Genomic DNA, 17,788 nt, shown 5'->3' with positions numbered 1-17,788 from the left:
TTAAACCCTTCAACTCTTCCCAAATCATCCTTAATTCTAAATTAAGAGGAGCCAACCTAATACTTTAGGGTGCATGAGTGTGTGTGTGTGTGTGTGTGTGTGTGTGTGTGTGTGTGTGTGTGTGTGTGTGTGTGTGTGTGTATTCAGAGACAAAGACTAGATACATATATATGAATATACATATACTATCATATGCATATCTATATACACACACACAGGTGTGGGTGTGCAAACACACACACATGAAATTCAAAAGTGAAAATTATAAATTTGACAATAGGCCTCCCTCACCATCTGCGAATGAGGAGATTCTTTTTGGGTGGCTAAAAACCATTCATCTGGCCTGGGCTGAACAGAATAAATAATTCTCTGCTGACATCCAAACAGGTTCACTTGACATTCAAACTGCACAAATCAGCAGCACGCGGCCTAGGGCCTGAGTGTTGCTCAGAGACCACACACCCGCTCGCCCCTCGGTTCACAGGAGGAAATGAGAGGCTGATGGCTCAGAGACTGCCAATTCTTCCCTCGGCAGAGGTGACGGCAGAAATTAAGTCAGGAGTCCCTTTCCATTAAAGCACAGAAACTGGCAGGGTTAAAACCAATTTGATGACAAAGTACCTGGAGCACAGCTCCTGGGAGGAAGAGGCTGCCCTGATTTAATAGAACCTTCCAGACCGCCCCAATGCAATTGCTTTCAAGGGCTGGGTGGGAAGTGGGCCCTCTATGTGAAGAATTTACCTCCCCTAGCAGATTGTCTGTTTGTTCTGCAACACCTTCAAGCTGATCTTTTGCCAGTTCCTTCTGTGGATTTTCTTTTAATAAAGCTTCCTAAAAAGAACAAAGTAAACAAATTACAGTGCTTCAAAATAAATTTGCTGGCTCTTGACTAAATCACTTTTGTTGTTGTTCACAGAAATTCTTCTTCCCTTGAAATTGCATTAAGAAATAAAATGAATCACATTTACTTAAGTGTTGATTATAGTAACATGTCTCTGTACTGCCATTTTTTGCATTACATTTCCTATATAGATATGAACTCCAAGTCTGGTGTGTTATGCAGAATCAAATATTGTCACAGTTCTGGGGTAAGTCTGATTTAATTTCAATATCAGAGTCACATAAGTTTTCACTATAATTGCTAACATCTTAAAAATGCTGAAATACAAAAGTATTATATAAAGTCTTTATGATTCCTAACAATTCAGTGCTTAATTTATGCTAACACTCCTCTAATTTTGTTACTTGTATGATTTTATTTAAGCCTTATAACAAGCGTGGGAAGGGGCTGTACTATCGTGAAGGGTCAGGGGAGTTAAGTAAGTTGCCCACGAAGTTTAAGAGTTCACCTGCATACTTTACATAAACAAAAAAAGTTGCTTAAAAAATGGACAAAGTCGGGGCGCCTGGGTAGCTCAGTCGGTTGGGTGTCTGACTCTTGATTTTGGCTCAGGTCATCATCTCGGGGTCGTGAGATTGAGCCCCACATTGGGCTCCATGCTGGGTGTGGAGCCCGCTTAGGATTCTCTCTCTCTCTCTCTCCGTCTCCCTCTGCCTCTCCCCTGGCTCTTTCTCTCTCTCTTCCTCAAATAAATAAATCTTTTAAAAAATTGACAAAGTGGTTTAAATAAGAGCAAGTCATTCAAAAACAGTTAAAATTTAAATCAAGTATTTATCTTACTGGATAAATTTAAAATATAGTTATATTGCTAGGGTCCATACTGACAAAATAGTATTGATTGATTGTGTCTATAGTGAGTGGAAATTAAACTTTTTTTGAGAATTTTTTTGTCTTTCAAAAACATTTTTTTCCATTTGAGGAAAAATAATATGAAAAACATCTCTTAGAGTTCCCTAACCTTACTCTATGGCCATTATGTCTATAGAGAAAAGACCACTATAGACAGGAACGGATGGCTGGAGCAGCCAGATTCACACACACACCTAAGGAAATGTAAGTCTAAGAAAAGCTTTTATCGGGAAAAAAAAAAAGGCATTCAGGAATGACTATCTTCTTATTACTACATGACACAGTGAATCGATTATCTCAAATTCTCATGCAAAGTTTTAAACAAAATTAAGAATCTCATTTTTTTCCAATTAAAAGTAAAAATGCTTACAGTAGAATGTTGTCTTCTAAGCCAATTTCTTAACTTCCCACCTCTTTTTTTGGACCCAGATCCTGTTTGACTAAACATAAAACTGTGATTTAACCCCCAGAGATTTTTAGATAGACTTCTAGGGAAGAGAAATTTTGTGGCTTACAAATCCAGTTAAGAATAATATGTTTACAGAAAACAATTGATCTTCAGCATATTCCAGCATTAAAGAAGATACCATCCATGTTTTTTTTTTCTTCTCCTGTATTTGTATTAAGACATCTGCTTTCATATATCCACAGAGGAGTGAGTGTACTCTGTCTTATCCCAAAAGGCAGAAGGGCGGTTGGGGAGAAATTGATATAGAGAAATCTATGGAACAACGCTTCAACAATTAGAGTGGTCCCATAGGAGAATAGGTTAGCATGGGGTTGGTGCAGTCCCCGGTCACACTGCCGAGAAGCCTAGACGCCAGGAATGAGGCTCCCACACTGGTGACAGGACAGACAGAATGACAGAACACTGTCCTCACCAACTCTCTTACTAGGGGACACAGGTTTCTACCAATCTCTGTATTCCCAGTACCTACCCGGAGAGATTTCGTTGTATTTTCCAGGGTTGACAAAATTCCATACGGAATAGGGATAACACCGGAGAGGTTCACAGAAAGGATGGTGTCACCAACATCCCCTAAGCCATTCAGCAGCACACCTACACACTCATCATCACAAGCTAGAAGAAAAAGCAAGCTGAAGTCAATGCAAGGTGGTGTGCACATTTTTGCTTGGATTTGCACAAGCCATTTTGCAAGAATAACATCCACGAGCAGAGTACAGGACAAGGCTTGCACAAACCACATCCAGTCTCATTCCCCCACCACCTGTGTGCCGGGAGGTAAGCAGCAAGTACTGAACCTATTCTCAGACGATGCCAATGAGCCTCAAATCAGATCAGTGACTTCCCCGGGGTCCCACAGAAAGAAACAACTGATGCCCAGTGCAGATCCCAGGTCTGGTGCATGTTTTCTTCTACTGCTCCGACCTTCACAGTGCATTCGCTCTGGATCTTTGGGACCAACGGCAATGAATTCCAAATGCATTTCCTTTCAGAGCCTGGTCTGTCCTTTCCTCAGAGAGTTCGCAGACACATCTACTTAATCCTGCTGGTGCCATAGCAGGAACACAATGGAGAGAGAGAAAGCTCTTTAAACATTGAGAGGAGAATACCCACAAACACAATCGCCTTCCAGCAGAATGTGCCTTGGTTCGCATTCCTCGCATCGGAGCCCCGTGGCACCCGGCCTGCAGATGCACTGACCAGACCTGCGGTCACAGTCCCCGTGCACAGAGCCACGCGGGCTGCAGTCACACCTCTGGCAGGTGCCACCCGGCGCTCGAGGGTTCCCGTGATAGCCTGAGGAGCACCTACAGAAAGGAAGAGGCACAGGTGTGCACAGTAGTATCAACACCAGCCAACAGATACACCAGCTCTCCGCCAAGGACAGCGACACTTTCTGCCAAATGAAATACAAGGAACACGGGCCCACTGACCTCATTCTACATTTTATGTAGATACTGGCTCCGAAGAGTAACAAGATCCCATATCAGTCACGTACATCCAAACTAATAACGTCTCCCAAATCACATCAGTAAATATGTCCTGTCCTTCGGAACGGGGCCGACTTGCCTAGCGACTTCCGCGGGGCGCCCCCTAGCGTACCTTTCGCAGTACTGTCCTTCGTAGCCCAGAACGCAGGCGTCACAGCGGAAATCGGCATGGCCTTCCAGGACGCAAGTGGGGCTAAAACTAGAAGGAAAAGAATCGTGTTTTGAATTATCAGATCTACAACGTCAAACCTTCCTTATGCGACTTATTCATTACTCTTAGGATACACGATACTGCTCTGAAAGTGAAGGGATTACACCAGACATTTTCAGGGCTGAAAATCTAGTGGGGGCAAAAAGAAGGAAAACAAACACGTGATCAACACAAGCACGTGCATCTCTCATATCCAAAAGGTACTCACTGCACACCAGTCCAGTGACAACCGTGTGCGCGCGGAGGGGAAGAATGACACATTGCCACGAATCAGTACCATCCCACACCTGACAACGAATTAGTCACCAAACCAGCAAGCTTTCCAGGTGGAAAGGGTCTTGTTCTGTGACTGCAGGGCATTATCACCTGGCTCATGAGATGGAGGAGCCATGTGATACGCCATTAGAAGCAAAATGACAGAGCCACTCAAAATGTAATAATCCTCTCAGATCCCCTCCCTCAGGGATTCAGCTTTTGTCTCCTTCCTCTCCACAACCTCTCCCTCCGCATTTTAAAATTATCAAGGAGCCTTGCGCCATCTAGAGGCTCAGATGGGTACCTGCAAGCTGCTGAGAAAAACCGCGGGGGTTGCCTCGTGTTTTGACCTGTGCTGAGTTTCCAGAACGACAGGGTTCTCTATCAGCCCCACTTCGGTGGACTTTTTTTTTCCTCTTTAAAAAATAAAGAGGCAGGCTTAGTGGAAGCACGAGATATGTAGAAAGTAAAGCACGTCTGCTATGGTCTCTCAGATGCAGAGCTCACATAGAGGTTTCTGACCCTCACAGTCGCTTCCTAACGTGTAAAATTTATTAGTGTGCACTCTGGGGTTGGTTAGAACTTTTTGATTGAAGTAAAATATTCAAACAGTACACAAATGTGTGAAGTAGGAGGTGGAATATCCTTTCAAACATTTCTCTGGGCTCATATAGCCATGGAACTATGGATATGGATACACGTGGAAATAAGAATTTTCACCAAAATAGCATATTTTCTCCAATTCTGCACATACAGATATACCTTACTGTCTCAGTGTTTGTACAATCTTTCACTGTAGGTGTGCACCACGATATATATCAACCAATTCCCTGTATATAGGTATTTCGGTTTCCCTCGCAATTGCTGGTGAGAATAAGCAATACCAAAATATATCCATCTTTACACACAAATGCAAATATTTCTATAACTTAGATGACAGGAATGGAATTGATGAGTCAAAATTTATAATACATATTTAACACAAAAAGTTAAATAGTAGTGACTATAAATTTTAGGAGGCTTGATAGTTTAGAAGGAAGTTAACAGTGCCTCTCATTTAGCACTCACCATCAAGCATCACTTACTTGGAGACAATAAAAGAAGATTCAAGCAAATGATTTCAAAGAAAACTTCATTTTAGTATACCAAAAGTTGGTATTTTATCTGTACATGTTCAATGCCTTGTCAAACCGTCTCGGCGATAATGAAACGTTATTTATGAATTACAAGTTCATTTAAACCAAAGAGGACTCACAGATATTCCAATTTCCACATAAAATCTCCGCTTCTTTTTTGTGTTGAGATAATTCTATCTGAGCATCACAAGTTCAAGGCAGAGCCTGGCCCTGATGTCATCAGTATGGAGCATTTCTGCACTTCATCAGTCATTGGCCTATACAAATTCTAACCCACTCTCTTACATTAAACAGGAACTGAATTCTTTGTATCATTGTTCATAAACTCAATAACAATCCGTCTTCAGGTATGCTGGATACAGAGGTTGGAGGTTAAAATTATTCTCTGAGAAACAAAACCTGAATGTCCTTTCTTGACTTGGGTCCATTTGAACACCCCAATATCAACACAGAGACTTTGCTTTTGAAAAGATTCTCTTCAAATACTGGGATAATGAACACTTTCTCTTAAACTTGGCCTTTCTCAACACATGGAGATTAGTTAAAACAGGCCGAGAAGGAAGCAGCCCAGCTTTGTTGGCATGGCCGAGCAGGCACACCTGCACAGGCTCACCTGGCGGGGCCGCTGCGGGGACAGGCACATGGAGAGCAGTCCCCGGTGGAGCCAGTCACCTTCCCGTAGTACCCAGGGGCACACACATCGCAGTGGTCCCCGGCGGTGCTGTGCCTACAGTTCTGGAGCCCGGGGTTTCAAGAGGAGAGAAGAATGGGAAATGGTTAGAAATCATCTTTACCTGCTAATACTCAAGCAAGCCACTGTTAATGTCAGGTAGTACTTTTTTTTTTTTAATAGAGAAGGGAGAACGTTTTTTTTCTTCATCTTTGTTAAATCCTGTAAACACTGCCAACTCTGACCTTCATTCATTATAATACAACCTATAAATTATTAATACATTTTTCTTATGGAAAATATACACAGGGCTAAAATACATATTTTATACACACACACACACACACACACACACACACACACACACACACACACACAGGGCTCCTAAAAGCAGTCAACTTTCAGTTCCTTAAAAGAGGGATTTAAAATACATTTGATTTGAAGCACATTGGTTTTGCACATGGTTGGGGTTCATTGATCACATGTGGGGTGCTGAAAGAAGCGAACAGATATGATGATTTAGGAAACAGGGAAGAAAATGCCAGGTGTTATAGCACCACCAATAGATTCTTGCAATAACCAAATCATTTCTAGTTACATTTGATGTCATCGTTTCCATGACAGGACCTCCCATCCTGCCATTAAAAAAGTTTTTGAAGCTAAAAGAGCAAGTTTTTGTTGACATCTATTTCCAAGGTGAAATGTGCTTTGGCCCAGTTGGATCACTGTCCATTCAGTCCCTGGGCACTGGATTCTGTGCCGGATGGAGGGATAGAAAGACGGGTAACACTGGCAAACTGAAGCAGACTCTATCCCTGGCAGCGAGAGAGGCTATAGAAAGACACCCTTTTATATGTTTCTTCTTTTTTTTAAGATTTTATTTATTTATTCATGAGAGACAGAGAGAGAGAGAGAGAGAGAGAGAGGCAGAGGGAGAAGCAGGCTCCCTGCCGAGCAAGGAGCCTGATGCGGGACTCGATCCCAGGACCCTGGGATCATGACCTGAGCCGAAGGCAGATGCTTAACCATCTGAGCCACCCAGGCGCCCGCTTTTATATGTTTCAAACACTATTTTCAAGTTCCTTTTGATTAAAAAATATTCCAGTATTTTCTGTTTTAAAATTATATTCCTATCTCACCTGATGGAAGTAGATTTTATTAGGATCCACGTGGTCCCTAAAAGTGCTATCTCTTTGGAAGTACAATTTGCAACCGCTCTTAAAAAGAATGTGTTAAATACTTGTTTTAATGATACAATATAAATCTGATGAAGAATAAATATTAGATGAGCGAGGATTGAGATTTTTCTGGCTGTGATTGCTAACACCAACTCCAGCATCAAAAACTCCCCAAATACACAACGGATTGTGGACTTGCTGGTTCTCACGATTCCAGAGAACTGAAGACAAGCTGCCCGAGAATGGCAGGGCTATGAGAACCCGTTAATGTCAACCAACCTGTAGGAGGAGTTCCTTGCTGTGGGAAGTGCACAGAAAAGGCTTGTCAGTTGTTCAACTGTAAAACCATTAAGTGGTATCTCCTGGGACAGGGTCCCCAGGGATAGGAACTCCCAGTCTATCTTGGTGGTGCTGAGTCACCCCCCACCTCCTTTCCAGGTCACACTTCTGACCAATCATTTTTACAATAATACCAAGTCTCAGTGACATGAGGTCGGGGCGGGGGGGAATGCCCTATATACTGAATGACAAAATCAGATCCAAAATGGTCTTGATGCCCACCTATGTAATAATCCATAGGCAGTGCTTAAGGGATTTTGTCATATGGAAGTACACTGTTGGCACTAAACCACAGAGACCTCACCAGATGAAGACTGGAGAGAATAGATAAGGTCCCAAGTTCAAAGCGCAAGGTGCTAAACATGTGGAAAGTACGTAAGCATCTTCATGTCTAGTCAGCTCAGCAGAGGCAGCAGTGACCAGGCTGGCAAAACCCGTGGGCTGCATTCATGGCATGCCTAGCATCAGAGAGAGATGCTCCTTCCACACCTAGGGTAAAGGCGCTGGGCTCTGGGCAGGATACTTTAACCACAGGATGGTGCATGGACTCAACCATTCCACAGAACCATCAGGTATATAAACTGAGGCTATCTGACCAGGAGGGCTAAAGATTCAGGGCCCATGGATATGTGAAAGAGGAATCTAACCCGTTTCACGGGTTACTAGATGAGATACTGCCATTTTTCATGCACAAACTTGACCTAGTGGTTTGTCCTAGTGGCTCCAAAGATTCAAGTGCACCAATTCCAGGAACGATCAGGGCTGCCCCAAGATGAGCTGAGCTGCTGTGGGAGTGAGCTTCCCATGGCTGGAGGTGTGTAAACATTCATTAAATAACTGCTTGGCTTGAATGCTGTAGTTCAGACTTAAGCCGCTTTGCAGCAGGTGTATCCATTGTTGTGTACTGTAAAAATGAACAGATCCAGCTGAGAGCTCTTATGGGTTCCAGGTAACATCTGGCCAGCCTCTCCTCCCAGAGCAGGGAGCTGTCCCAGAGCTCTCTGTTGATGCTAGGGAGACTTCTTGCCTGGGACAGTCTTTCCTGGACTGGGATACGTAGGCTGTGTTCTTTCTTGGTTACGAATTGACAGGTCAGCTGCTGATCTTAGACTTTGTTCTGGTGGATTCCGGCCAGGGAAGGCAGGGTAGTAATTTAATGTCCTAGGAGTACTTAATCTTGTTAAAACAGTGCACCAAGGAAGGATGCAGTGTGAAAGAACTGATCAACTTCTTTAAGTGTCCATGAGACCTCTGTCCCCAGGACTCGCCAAGGGACCTTCCCAGCTAATTGCATCTCGATTTAAGTTGCCTGAAATCAATTCTCCTTAAATCCTTAAATGAGATTTTCTCATTTTCTCTATTAGGACTTTTGCCTGGAGCATGAGCTGATTAAAGTGAATACTTTTTTTTTTTTTTTTAATAGTGTTGTAGCTGTCTGCATCTTCAGTAAGGCCGTTTTACCCGGGGAATGATCCTTTAATTCCACGTATATAATGGAGTCGGCAAAGGTTAACACGTATCTTTTTAATGGAGGAAAATCATGCTGTACTTCAGTTTCCAAATTCACCTGTGCACTGCCATAGTTCAGCAGTGTCCCCGATGGAAATGACCTTTCGATTCCACAGATAAAAAATGCATCCAAATAGAAGACGACAGATCTAGAGGGGCTGCAGTCCAGCTGGGAGCCCGCCTAATTCCTTCAACCCATTCCTTGTGACTAGGCCACATCCAGGAGCTCTAAGGCTTCAGGTGGGCCTTTCTTGGCGAGCAGCTCATTTCCTTTCATTGAGTTATTTTACCTGAGGTGAGGTGGTCTTGGCGCAATTTATACAAGTAACCAATGTTTCTACAAGAGTTATTATAAAAAAAGATTTCCAGAGTAGGGAAAGAATATCAGATGATTCTAGGTTATCAGTAAGGCCTTGTCAGATTACGTAAATCACAGACACAAGAGTTTGTCTTTGGTCAAGGCCACAAGACTTCCATCTGGGCCATTTCTTTGCAGTGATCAGAGTTCTCCTTACGTTTCTGAGACCAATCTTGGTCTAGGGTGTTAAAAAGAAAACCACAGGCCCAACATGGCATCACTTAGGCCAAGACACCAAACTGGGGCTAATACAGAGCCTAACTACAGTTTCAACCACCCCAAGAAAGAACACAACCTGTGTAGCCCAGTCAGGAATTTTCTGATCGGCATCACTGAGGTAACCTGTCACGTGGGCCCTTCATCTCCAGAAAGGAAGATGAAGTCATCCACCTAATAAGACCCCTGCCCTCCCATCTAAGGGAAAGTGACCTTGTCTGGAACAATCCTTTCTTTTTGCTGATAACTTCCTTGCCCCACCCTCCTCCCTAAAAAAAGTTTTTAGTAGAAAAAATTCTACTCCTCGGAGCTCCCCTCTACCTTAATAGGTGGGATGCTGCCTAATTCATGAATCACTCAATAAAGCCAGTTATATCCTCAAATTTTGAATTTTGTTTAACAAGGGAGAGGTGACTGAGAAGCAAAAGCATACTAAGACATCAAGAAAGTATTTTTTCAAAAAAATGCAAGGAGAGAAACAAATTTGCAACATGGGCATTAACATATTTTAAGACCCCCAGGTGGCCCTCCCAATTCTATGACATAGAGGTCTCATCTAGTTTGACTACAACCACCAATACTGCAAGTACACTTAACTAACTCCCAAACTGATGCCCACAAACAAATTCATGAAACTAAGCCTTATAAAAGATTTTGCACTAACAATGTCTGACTTCTGAGCCTTTCTGAAGGAAATTTACATGTATGTTACAGTTAAATTTAGGCTCTCTCTAAACCAGGAACTTGATAGGACTCTGGAGCAGAAATTCAAAGGCTCAGTGCCTCCTCTGAGAACCCGCACAAACAAACCTACCAGACACTTCCCAGTTTCGGGGTCACAGACATCACTGTGGTTGTTGCAATTGCAGGGCACACAAGGGGCAAGCAGAGGACGGCGTCCTCGGCTCGCGCCTTGTAGGAGCTTCCCCCTGCGGTAACCAGGTGCACAGTCCTGAGCGCATGCAAAAGGAAATGAACAAACATGATTAAAACAATGGACAGAGGACTTGTAACGATTCTGACACCAATTCTACTTCTGATCACCAGGTATGATCAATATATTCTGTGACCAGTTCTGTTGTGCGGGTGTTTCTTCCCCACACCAAGCAATGTTTGGACACCAGCTGGGTGTCCCACAATTTAATTCTGACACTACCTACCTGGAGATAGCATCCAATCTCACTGGTTAAGGGCTCAGTTCTAGAAGATCGGCCCTGCCCCCCACCTACAGATGCCAGTCACAAGTCCAGGTTGTCACCTGTGCTTCTAACAGGCTACAGATTGGAGGTTAAAACGACCCCCTCCTCGGGTTTGATTAATTTGCTAGAGTGGAGCTCAGAACTCAGAGAACCATTCTAGTTACAAGGTCACTGGTTTATTATGAAAGGATGTAACTCAGGAATAACCAGATGGAAGAGAGGCACAGGGCAAGGTGCGGAGAAGGGGCCTTGGGGCTTCCAGGCCCTCTCTAGGCAATACACGTGCTCACCAACCAGGAAGCTCTCTGAACTCTATCCTTTTGGCTTTTATGGACTCTTCCTTACATGGGTATGAGTGAGGCGATCATTGGCTCCTGGCAACTGATTCAAGCACCAGCCCCTTTCCTCTCCCCTGAGGTCTGGGGATAGGACTAAAAGTTCTCCAACCACATGGTTGGTTCTTTTGGTGACCAGCCTCCATCCTTAGATGATCTAGGAGCTTTTCAAAAGTTACCTCATGAATATAACAAAAGACATTTTTATAGATCTCATCTCTTAGGAAACTCTAAGCATTTAAGAACTCTGTGCTAGGAAACGGGGGATGAAGACCAAATACCTATTTCTTCTTATAAATCACAGTGTTGCAACTTGAATAAACATTTCTCCAAAGAAGATACAATTGGCTGATAAGCACCTGAAAAGATGCTCAACATCAATCATTAGGGAACTGCAAATCAAGACTACAATGAGATACCACCTCACACCAAGATAACTACTACCAAAAACAGAAAATAATCAGAGTTGTCAAGGATATAGAAAAAAAATGGAACACTTGTGCATTGCCAGTAGGAATATAAAATGGGACCGTGCTTTGGGAAGCAGTATGGCAGCTACTCAAAAAGTTAAAAACAGAATTACCACATGACCTAGCAATTCTTTTGAGCATAAACCCCAAAGAACTGAAATCAAGGTCTTGGAGAGATACTGTATAGCCATATTCTTGGCAGCATTATTCATGACAGGCAAAAGGTTAACCGAAGTGTCCATTGACGGATGCATTAACAAAAAAAAAAAAATGCGATATATACATACAATTGGATTATTCAGCCTTAAGGAAGCAAATTCTGATACATGCTACAACATGGATGAACCTTGACAGCATTAGGCTAGTCATAAATGAGAAATACTACATGATTCCACTTAAATGAAGGTCCTAGAGTAGTTGAATTCACTAAGACAGAAAGTAGAATGGTGATTATCAGGGGCTATGGGGAAGGAGACCGGGGAGTTAGTGTTTAATGGGTACAGAGTTTTAGTTTTGCAAGATGAAGAATCCCGGAGATTGGTTGTACAACAGTGTGAATCAGTTAGCACTACTGAATGATACACTTAAAAGTGGTTAGGACAGTAAAGTTTATGTTTATGCAGTATTTAACCATAATTAAGTTTTTTCAAAGAGAAAACTTATATAATTCATACAAATTCTGATCATCACTTAGGAGTTGCTGTAACAAGCCTATTTCAGCTCAGAACCAGGTAATGGATTTTATTTTTTTTCTTTTCTTTTTCTTTTTTTTTTAAATGGACTGATTTTATTAATTTATTTTTTAAAGATTTTATTTATTTATTTGAGAAAGAGGGAATGAGAGATAGAGAGCACGAGAGGCAAAGGGTCAGAGGGAGAAGCAGACTCCCTGCTGAGCAGGGAGCCCGATGTGGGACTCGATCCTGGGCCTCCAGGATCATGACCTGAGCCAAAGGCAGTCGCTTAACCAACTGAGCCACCCAGGCGCCCTCTTTTTCTTTTTTATTTAAATTGAATTAGCCTTGGGGTGCCGGGGTGGCTCAGTCCTTAAGCATCCGCCTTCGGCTCAGGTCATGATCCCAGGGTCTTGGGATTGAGCCCCACATCGGGCTCCTTGCTCTGCGGGAAGCCTGCTTCTCCCTCTCCCACTCCCCCTGCTTGTGTTCCCTCTCTCGCTGTCTCTCTGTCAAATGAATAAATAAAATCTTTAAAAAAAATTAAAAAAAAATAAATTCAATTAGCCAACATGTAGTACATCATTACAGGTAGTGGATTTTAACCATAGTCTGCCTACCTGACATGAGAATCCAGCTGTGCCAGGAGGACAGAGACACTTCTCTAGGAGGGATGCCACCTCCTGTCTTGGGTGCAATTCTCCAGACTTCCTGCCAACCTCCATTGAAATATTTGAGATTCTGTGAAACCGTTAAGAAGTGTGAGAGGGAACATTAATACTGAGAAAGACACCTTCTAGAAATCTAGCACATTATATAATGAATTGGCACATATATTAAGCCAGAGCTTTCCTGCAAGTTTGGGAGTAGCTCCAACCCGATTATAAAGGGAATGTGTAAGAGCACATTAGTCCTGTCATTACACAGTGACGGGCCCCTGCCAACATGTTAGAACTTAAAAATAATATTACACAAAGTAACAACTCCTGCAGCACTAGTTTGGCCATAACCCAGTCGCTTCCATTTATGGGATAAGTACTAAATGAGCAACTGACAGCATTCTTGATGTGTCATGACAAAGAAATGTCATTGAAATTTAAGGGCAGAAAATAGAACTTTTTTGTTTTGTTTCATTTATATTTTAACCTCATCTAAGCTATCACCATTATGTACTTATATTTTATATCCACATTAATTGGGGGGTGGATAATCTAGGTCATTTTCCACATATTTCATATTTAATAAATATATAATATTTAATAAAGTATTGGTGAGGAACACAAATACACACATATACACACACTAATAAAGATATGAAGTAATAAGGGTGAATCAAATCTCTTCAGTTTGATTTCAAATAAAAAGTTTTTTTCATTCTAGAAGGTTCCGAGTACCTGCTTTGCTGTAATCCTTGACCATAAGATGCTTTGATGAGGATGTACTCAATGTTGCTAAGAACAGACATAAAATCGGAGCGTGTGACAGGTTTTTCAGAAACGGAGTTAAAATACTTCCAAAAAGTCTGTGGATGAGAAACACCCTCAATTACATTCCGATTACAAATCCTCAGAGGCTTATGAACTTAGTAATTCTCTTATAAATGTCTCTGGAAGGGAGCCCGCTCTGTCAGCTCCTGGGGCAGCAGCTGCGGTGCACCCTGCATGGAGCAGCAGACATGTGTCACCTGTGCACTGCCCGCCGGGCGGTCGACCGTCCGCAGAGCCCAGCAAGTCCAGAGACTTTGCACCATTACATCCACACAGATGGAGACGTGTGCACCACGATTTCACACATAAAGGATTTAGGATGCAATTCGAACCAAGGTAACATAAGCCTAGTGTACGGTTCTTGAACATATGGAATTTGAATTGTTTTTACAAATCTTGCTAAGCCCACTGGAATTCTGACTCCCAGGTCTTCTAGCTCACTCTATTAGCAGCTTTGGGATTCCACTGCATCCAGAGCTAACTCCACACCGTTAAGGGGCGCGTAGGAAAGGAGGACATCGTCACCTCTTTCATTCCCACTTCCTGCTCTTGTCGTACTCCATTCTCTGGGGAGGGCACGTCCACATAAATGACCTGCTTTCTGGTCCGGCCCCCTTTGATGAACACTTGGGGCTCAAGGTTGAAGGTGCCAATGCCGTCGGAAGAATAGAAGGCCACGCTGTATTTCAGACTGCCACCGTAGGCCAGGAGCTAGGGGATCATAAACGATTTACTTCTCTGACATAGCCCTGGCTTAAAACTATTTCATTACAAGCCTGCTGCCATTTGCAAGAAATCCTGGGTCTTAAAAATACATCACAAGGGTGGAATCCATTGTCTAGAATTTGTCTTTAAAAAAAGAGAAGATTTTATTAGAGAGAGAGAGAGAGAGAACATGAAAGGGGAGAGGTCAGAGGGAGAAGCAGACTCCCTGCTGAGCTAGGAGCCTGATGCCGGACTCCATCCTGGGACTCCAGGATCATGACCTGAGCTGAAGGCAGTTGCTTAACCAACGGAACCACCCAGGCACCCTGGAATTTGTTTTGGTTTTGTTTTTGTTTTAAAGATTTTATTTATTTGAGAGAGACACAGCGAGAGACAGAACACAAGCAGGAGGAGTGGGAGAGGGAGAAACAGGCTTCCCATGGAGCAGGGAGCCCGATGCGGGGCTTTATCCCAGGACCCTGGATCATGACCTGAGCCGAAGGCAGACGCGTAACAACTGAGCCACCCAGGTGCCCCGAATTTGTCTCTTTTTAATTCTAATTAGGGATTATTAAGTTAACTCAAGCCACAGCTTTTTAAGTGATGTTTTAAAAAAACTTTTATTGAGGCATGTCTGGCATATAAAAAGCTGTACATATTTAAGGTGCACAACTCAATGAGTCTGGGGAGGAGCATACACCCGTGAAGCCCCCACCCCCATCAAGGCCACAGACGTCACCTCCCTCAGCTTCCTCTCCTTGGCACCAAAGGAAGTAAAGGTAACAAATCAGTGTGGTAATTGCCCTGATTATTTTCAGGCTCCTTTGAATTAAAAAGGACCTAGAACTATGGGAACACTGGATACACATTGGCAAATTTAAAGATCTGGGTGATTTCACACAAAGATTCCAATGTTTATTTAAACAAAAATGCAAGTGATGCCCTAAATACCCTGTTATAGTAGGGTATTACTTTCCCCCTAAATGAGTATCGATCTGTTGAGAAGAACCACAGCACCTGAGCTTATGTTAATAAAAATGAAAAGTGTTTATTGAAGGACTGCTTGAGGAAGGAGGAAAATAACATGATTTTTAAAAGACTTTAAGATTTTATTTTTAAGTAATCTCTACACACAACGCAGGGCTCTAACTCACGACCCCAAGATCCGGAGTCGCATGCTCTTTTGACTAAGCTAGCCAGGTGCCCCTAAAAGACTTTCGCATGAAAATTACTTGAGAGCCATATACATCTGGGGGTATTTTTATAAGTGTTAAACTTCTCCATCTCCACCCAGAGGGGATAAGCACCTCGGTTAAGGGTCAGCTAACAGTCCATCATGATTTCAAGTGACACCTGTCTCCTCCGGGAAATGTGGACTGGCTCTAGGCCAGGTGGGGGCCTCACCTGGTCTCCCTGGAACTGCTCTGGCAGCCGCCAGTAAAACGGCTCTGCGTGGACATGTTGCCTGACGGTCACAGCGTCCAGGAGGATGTCAGGGGCCTGGTAATACACCCCCTCAGCCGTACCCTGGAGGTTGCTCTGAGAAACCACACGCAGGAGGGGCTGCCCTGAGCCCAGCGTTACCTGGTCATGGAAGGGGAGGAAAACCTGAGAGCACAAATTCACTCCTCACCTTCGATTCGTCAGCTTCTACTGCTGTTTTACAGACCAGACAGCTTCAGTATTAAAACAGGAGTAACAGAGACATTTCCTTCAAACTCCAACATCTGGGTTAATAGGAAAACTGCGTGTGTTTTACACTATTGCATTTAGGGCCAAACTATTGCTCTATTGGGGCAGGATTCAGTTATAGGAAGGAAGCTGTTGTGTGTTGCAGTTTTATCTGCAATGAAAGCTTTTGATAGATTAGCTCAGAAGCAACCCTGAGCACTTTAGTTCCAGCTTCATTTATTTCCTCGGATGGCAGACACAAAGCTCGGATTCATAATGAACCCAGATTAGCTTCCTGGAATTTCTGATGCCATAAGAGCAAAATTTAAAGTAAGTTCTTGACTATCTCCCCTATGGTCACCCAACTTCCATGGGGGGGTAGGGAGGGAGGCAGGGTTTTAAAACAGCACATGAGCACGTTTTCCCGCATGTGTAACTTACCGGCGTCCTCACATAACCCTCCAGCTCTGAGCAGACTTGTGACAGCCCAAAGCAGAAGCAGGGGCTACATCCCAGAGGGTCATCCGTGCGGAGGGCATAGGTACCAGCTCGACACTCGCTGCAATGAAGACCGAACACATTTTCCTAAAGGAGAGAAAGCAATAGACTCGTTTATTTTTACCTGGAAAAATAAAAGAGAGAGAGAGAGAGAGAGAGAGAGAGAGAGAGAGAGAGAGAGAGAGAGAGAGAGAGACATGACTTCTGAGCAGAAATGAAATAAAACACAAAAATAATTTGGGACCCACAAACATCCCCGAAGCAGCTGTTTCACTAGGCAAGCTCCCTAACCTCAAGGAACATCCACCCTCTCAGGCACTGCCAGTGATTCCCAGATGCGGCTGATCAGCAGAATCATCTCAGAAGCTTTGGGAATATAGATTCCCTGATGAGCCTCTCCTGGAGTGAACCTCCCTGAGACACCTCCCTGAGGCCCCAGGTGACTCTGATGACTGGCGAGGTGGCGGGCCATGGACCAGGTGATCACTAAGGCAGGCCCCTCCTGTTCTGACCGTCTATAATGAAAGCTGCTATCGCCAATGGGGTAAGCCAAAAATACATTCACTGATGTTTCCATTACTCCCAGGCCATAGTATCTGATGAGCTTTCCCTTCCTCATCCCTAGTCACTGATCAGCCCACTACTTTCTCTCTCTTCTGTATCACCAGCACCTGGAAAAGGACCAGAGGAGGTAGCCAATTACCTCCTAATAACAAAGCACAATGGGGCAATCAGTGGAAACACATGGAATTAAACATGATGTTGACATCTTACCTGTCAGGAAAATAAAACACACAAATTTCCTTCATTCTGGCCAGCACATACAAAAGAATAATTACTTACCAGTTAGAAAATCACAAATCTTCTATTTATTTATTTATATTTTAAAAATTCTTTTAAGGGGGGCAGAGGGAGAGAGAGAATCCCAAGCAGGCTCCACGCTGACCTGAGATCATGACCTGAGCTGAAATCAAGAGTCGGACACTTAACCCAGGCACCCCGATTCACACATCTTCTTGAAGCCCTGTGTTACCTGTTTCAGCTGTTTACTCAGGACAGACCGGCTGCTCAGCCCACTGGAACACCTGACAGAAAACTCAGTGTGTTTCGATTCAGTTCTATCATCTGACACTCATAATAACCAGTAAAAATTCCATTTAAAGAATCATCC

At 43.3% G+C, this 17,788-nt stretch overlaps 1 protein-coding gene across 1 annotated transcript in view; it reads right to left on the bottom strand.

Moving 5' to 3' along the window:
* LAMA1 (laminin subunit alpha 1) overlaps positions 1-17,788 on the bottom strand; it is a 170,026-nt gene that overhangs the window by 59,554 nt on the left and 92,684 nt on the right. The window contains exons 24-34 of the mRNA XM_027577194.2: positions 16,561-16,704; positions 15,853-16,032; positions 14,269-14,454; positions 13,651-13,778; positions 12,877-12,997; positions 10,393-10,530; positions 5,922-6,043; positions 3,819-3,905; positions 3,330-3,523; positions 2,689-2,831; positions 742-831 (exon numbers count right to left, since the gene is read on the bottom strand). Coding sequence (XP_027432995.2) covers positions 742-831; positions 2,689-2,831; positions 3,330-3,523; positions 3,819-3,905; positions 5,922-6,043; positions 10,393-10,530; positions 12,877-12,997; positions 13,651-13,778; positions 14,269-14,454; positions 15,853-16,032; positions 16,561-16,704 — 1,533 coding nt within the window. The remainder of the gene's footprint in view (positions 1-741; positions 832-2,688; positions 2,832-3,329; positions 3,524-3,818; positions 3,906-5,921; positions 6,044-10,392; positions 10,531-12,876; positions 12,998-13,650; positions 13,779-14,268; positions 14,455-15,852; positions 16,033-16,560; positions 16,705-17,788) is intronic.

This window comes from Zalophus californianus, chromosome 14 (assembly GCF_009762305.2).
Source record: "Zalophus californianus isolate mZalCal1 chromosome 14, mZalCal1.pri.v2, whole genome shotgun sequence".
Classification (NCBI taxonomy): Eukaryota; Metazoa; Chordata; class Mammalia; order Carnivora; family Otariidae; genus Zalophus; species Zalophus californianus.
Note: the sequence above shows the minus strand (reverse complement) of the source record. Positions and strands in the feature narration are given on the sequence as shown.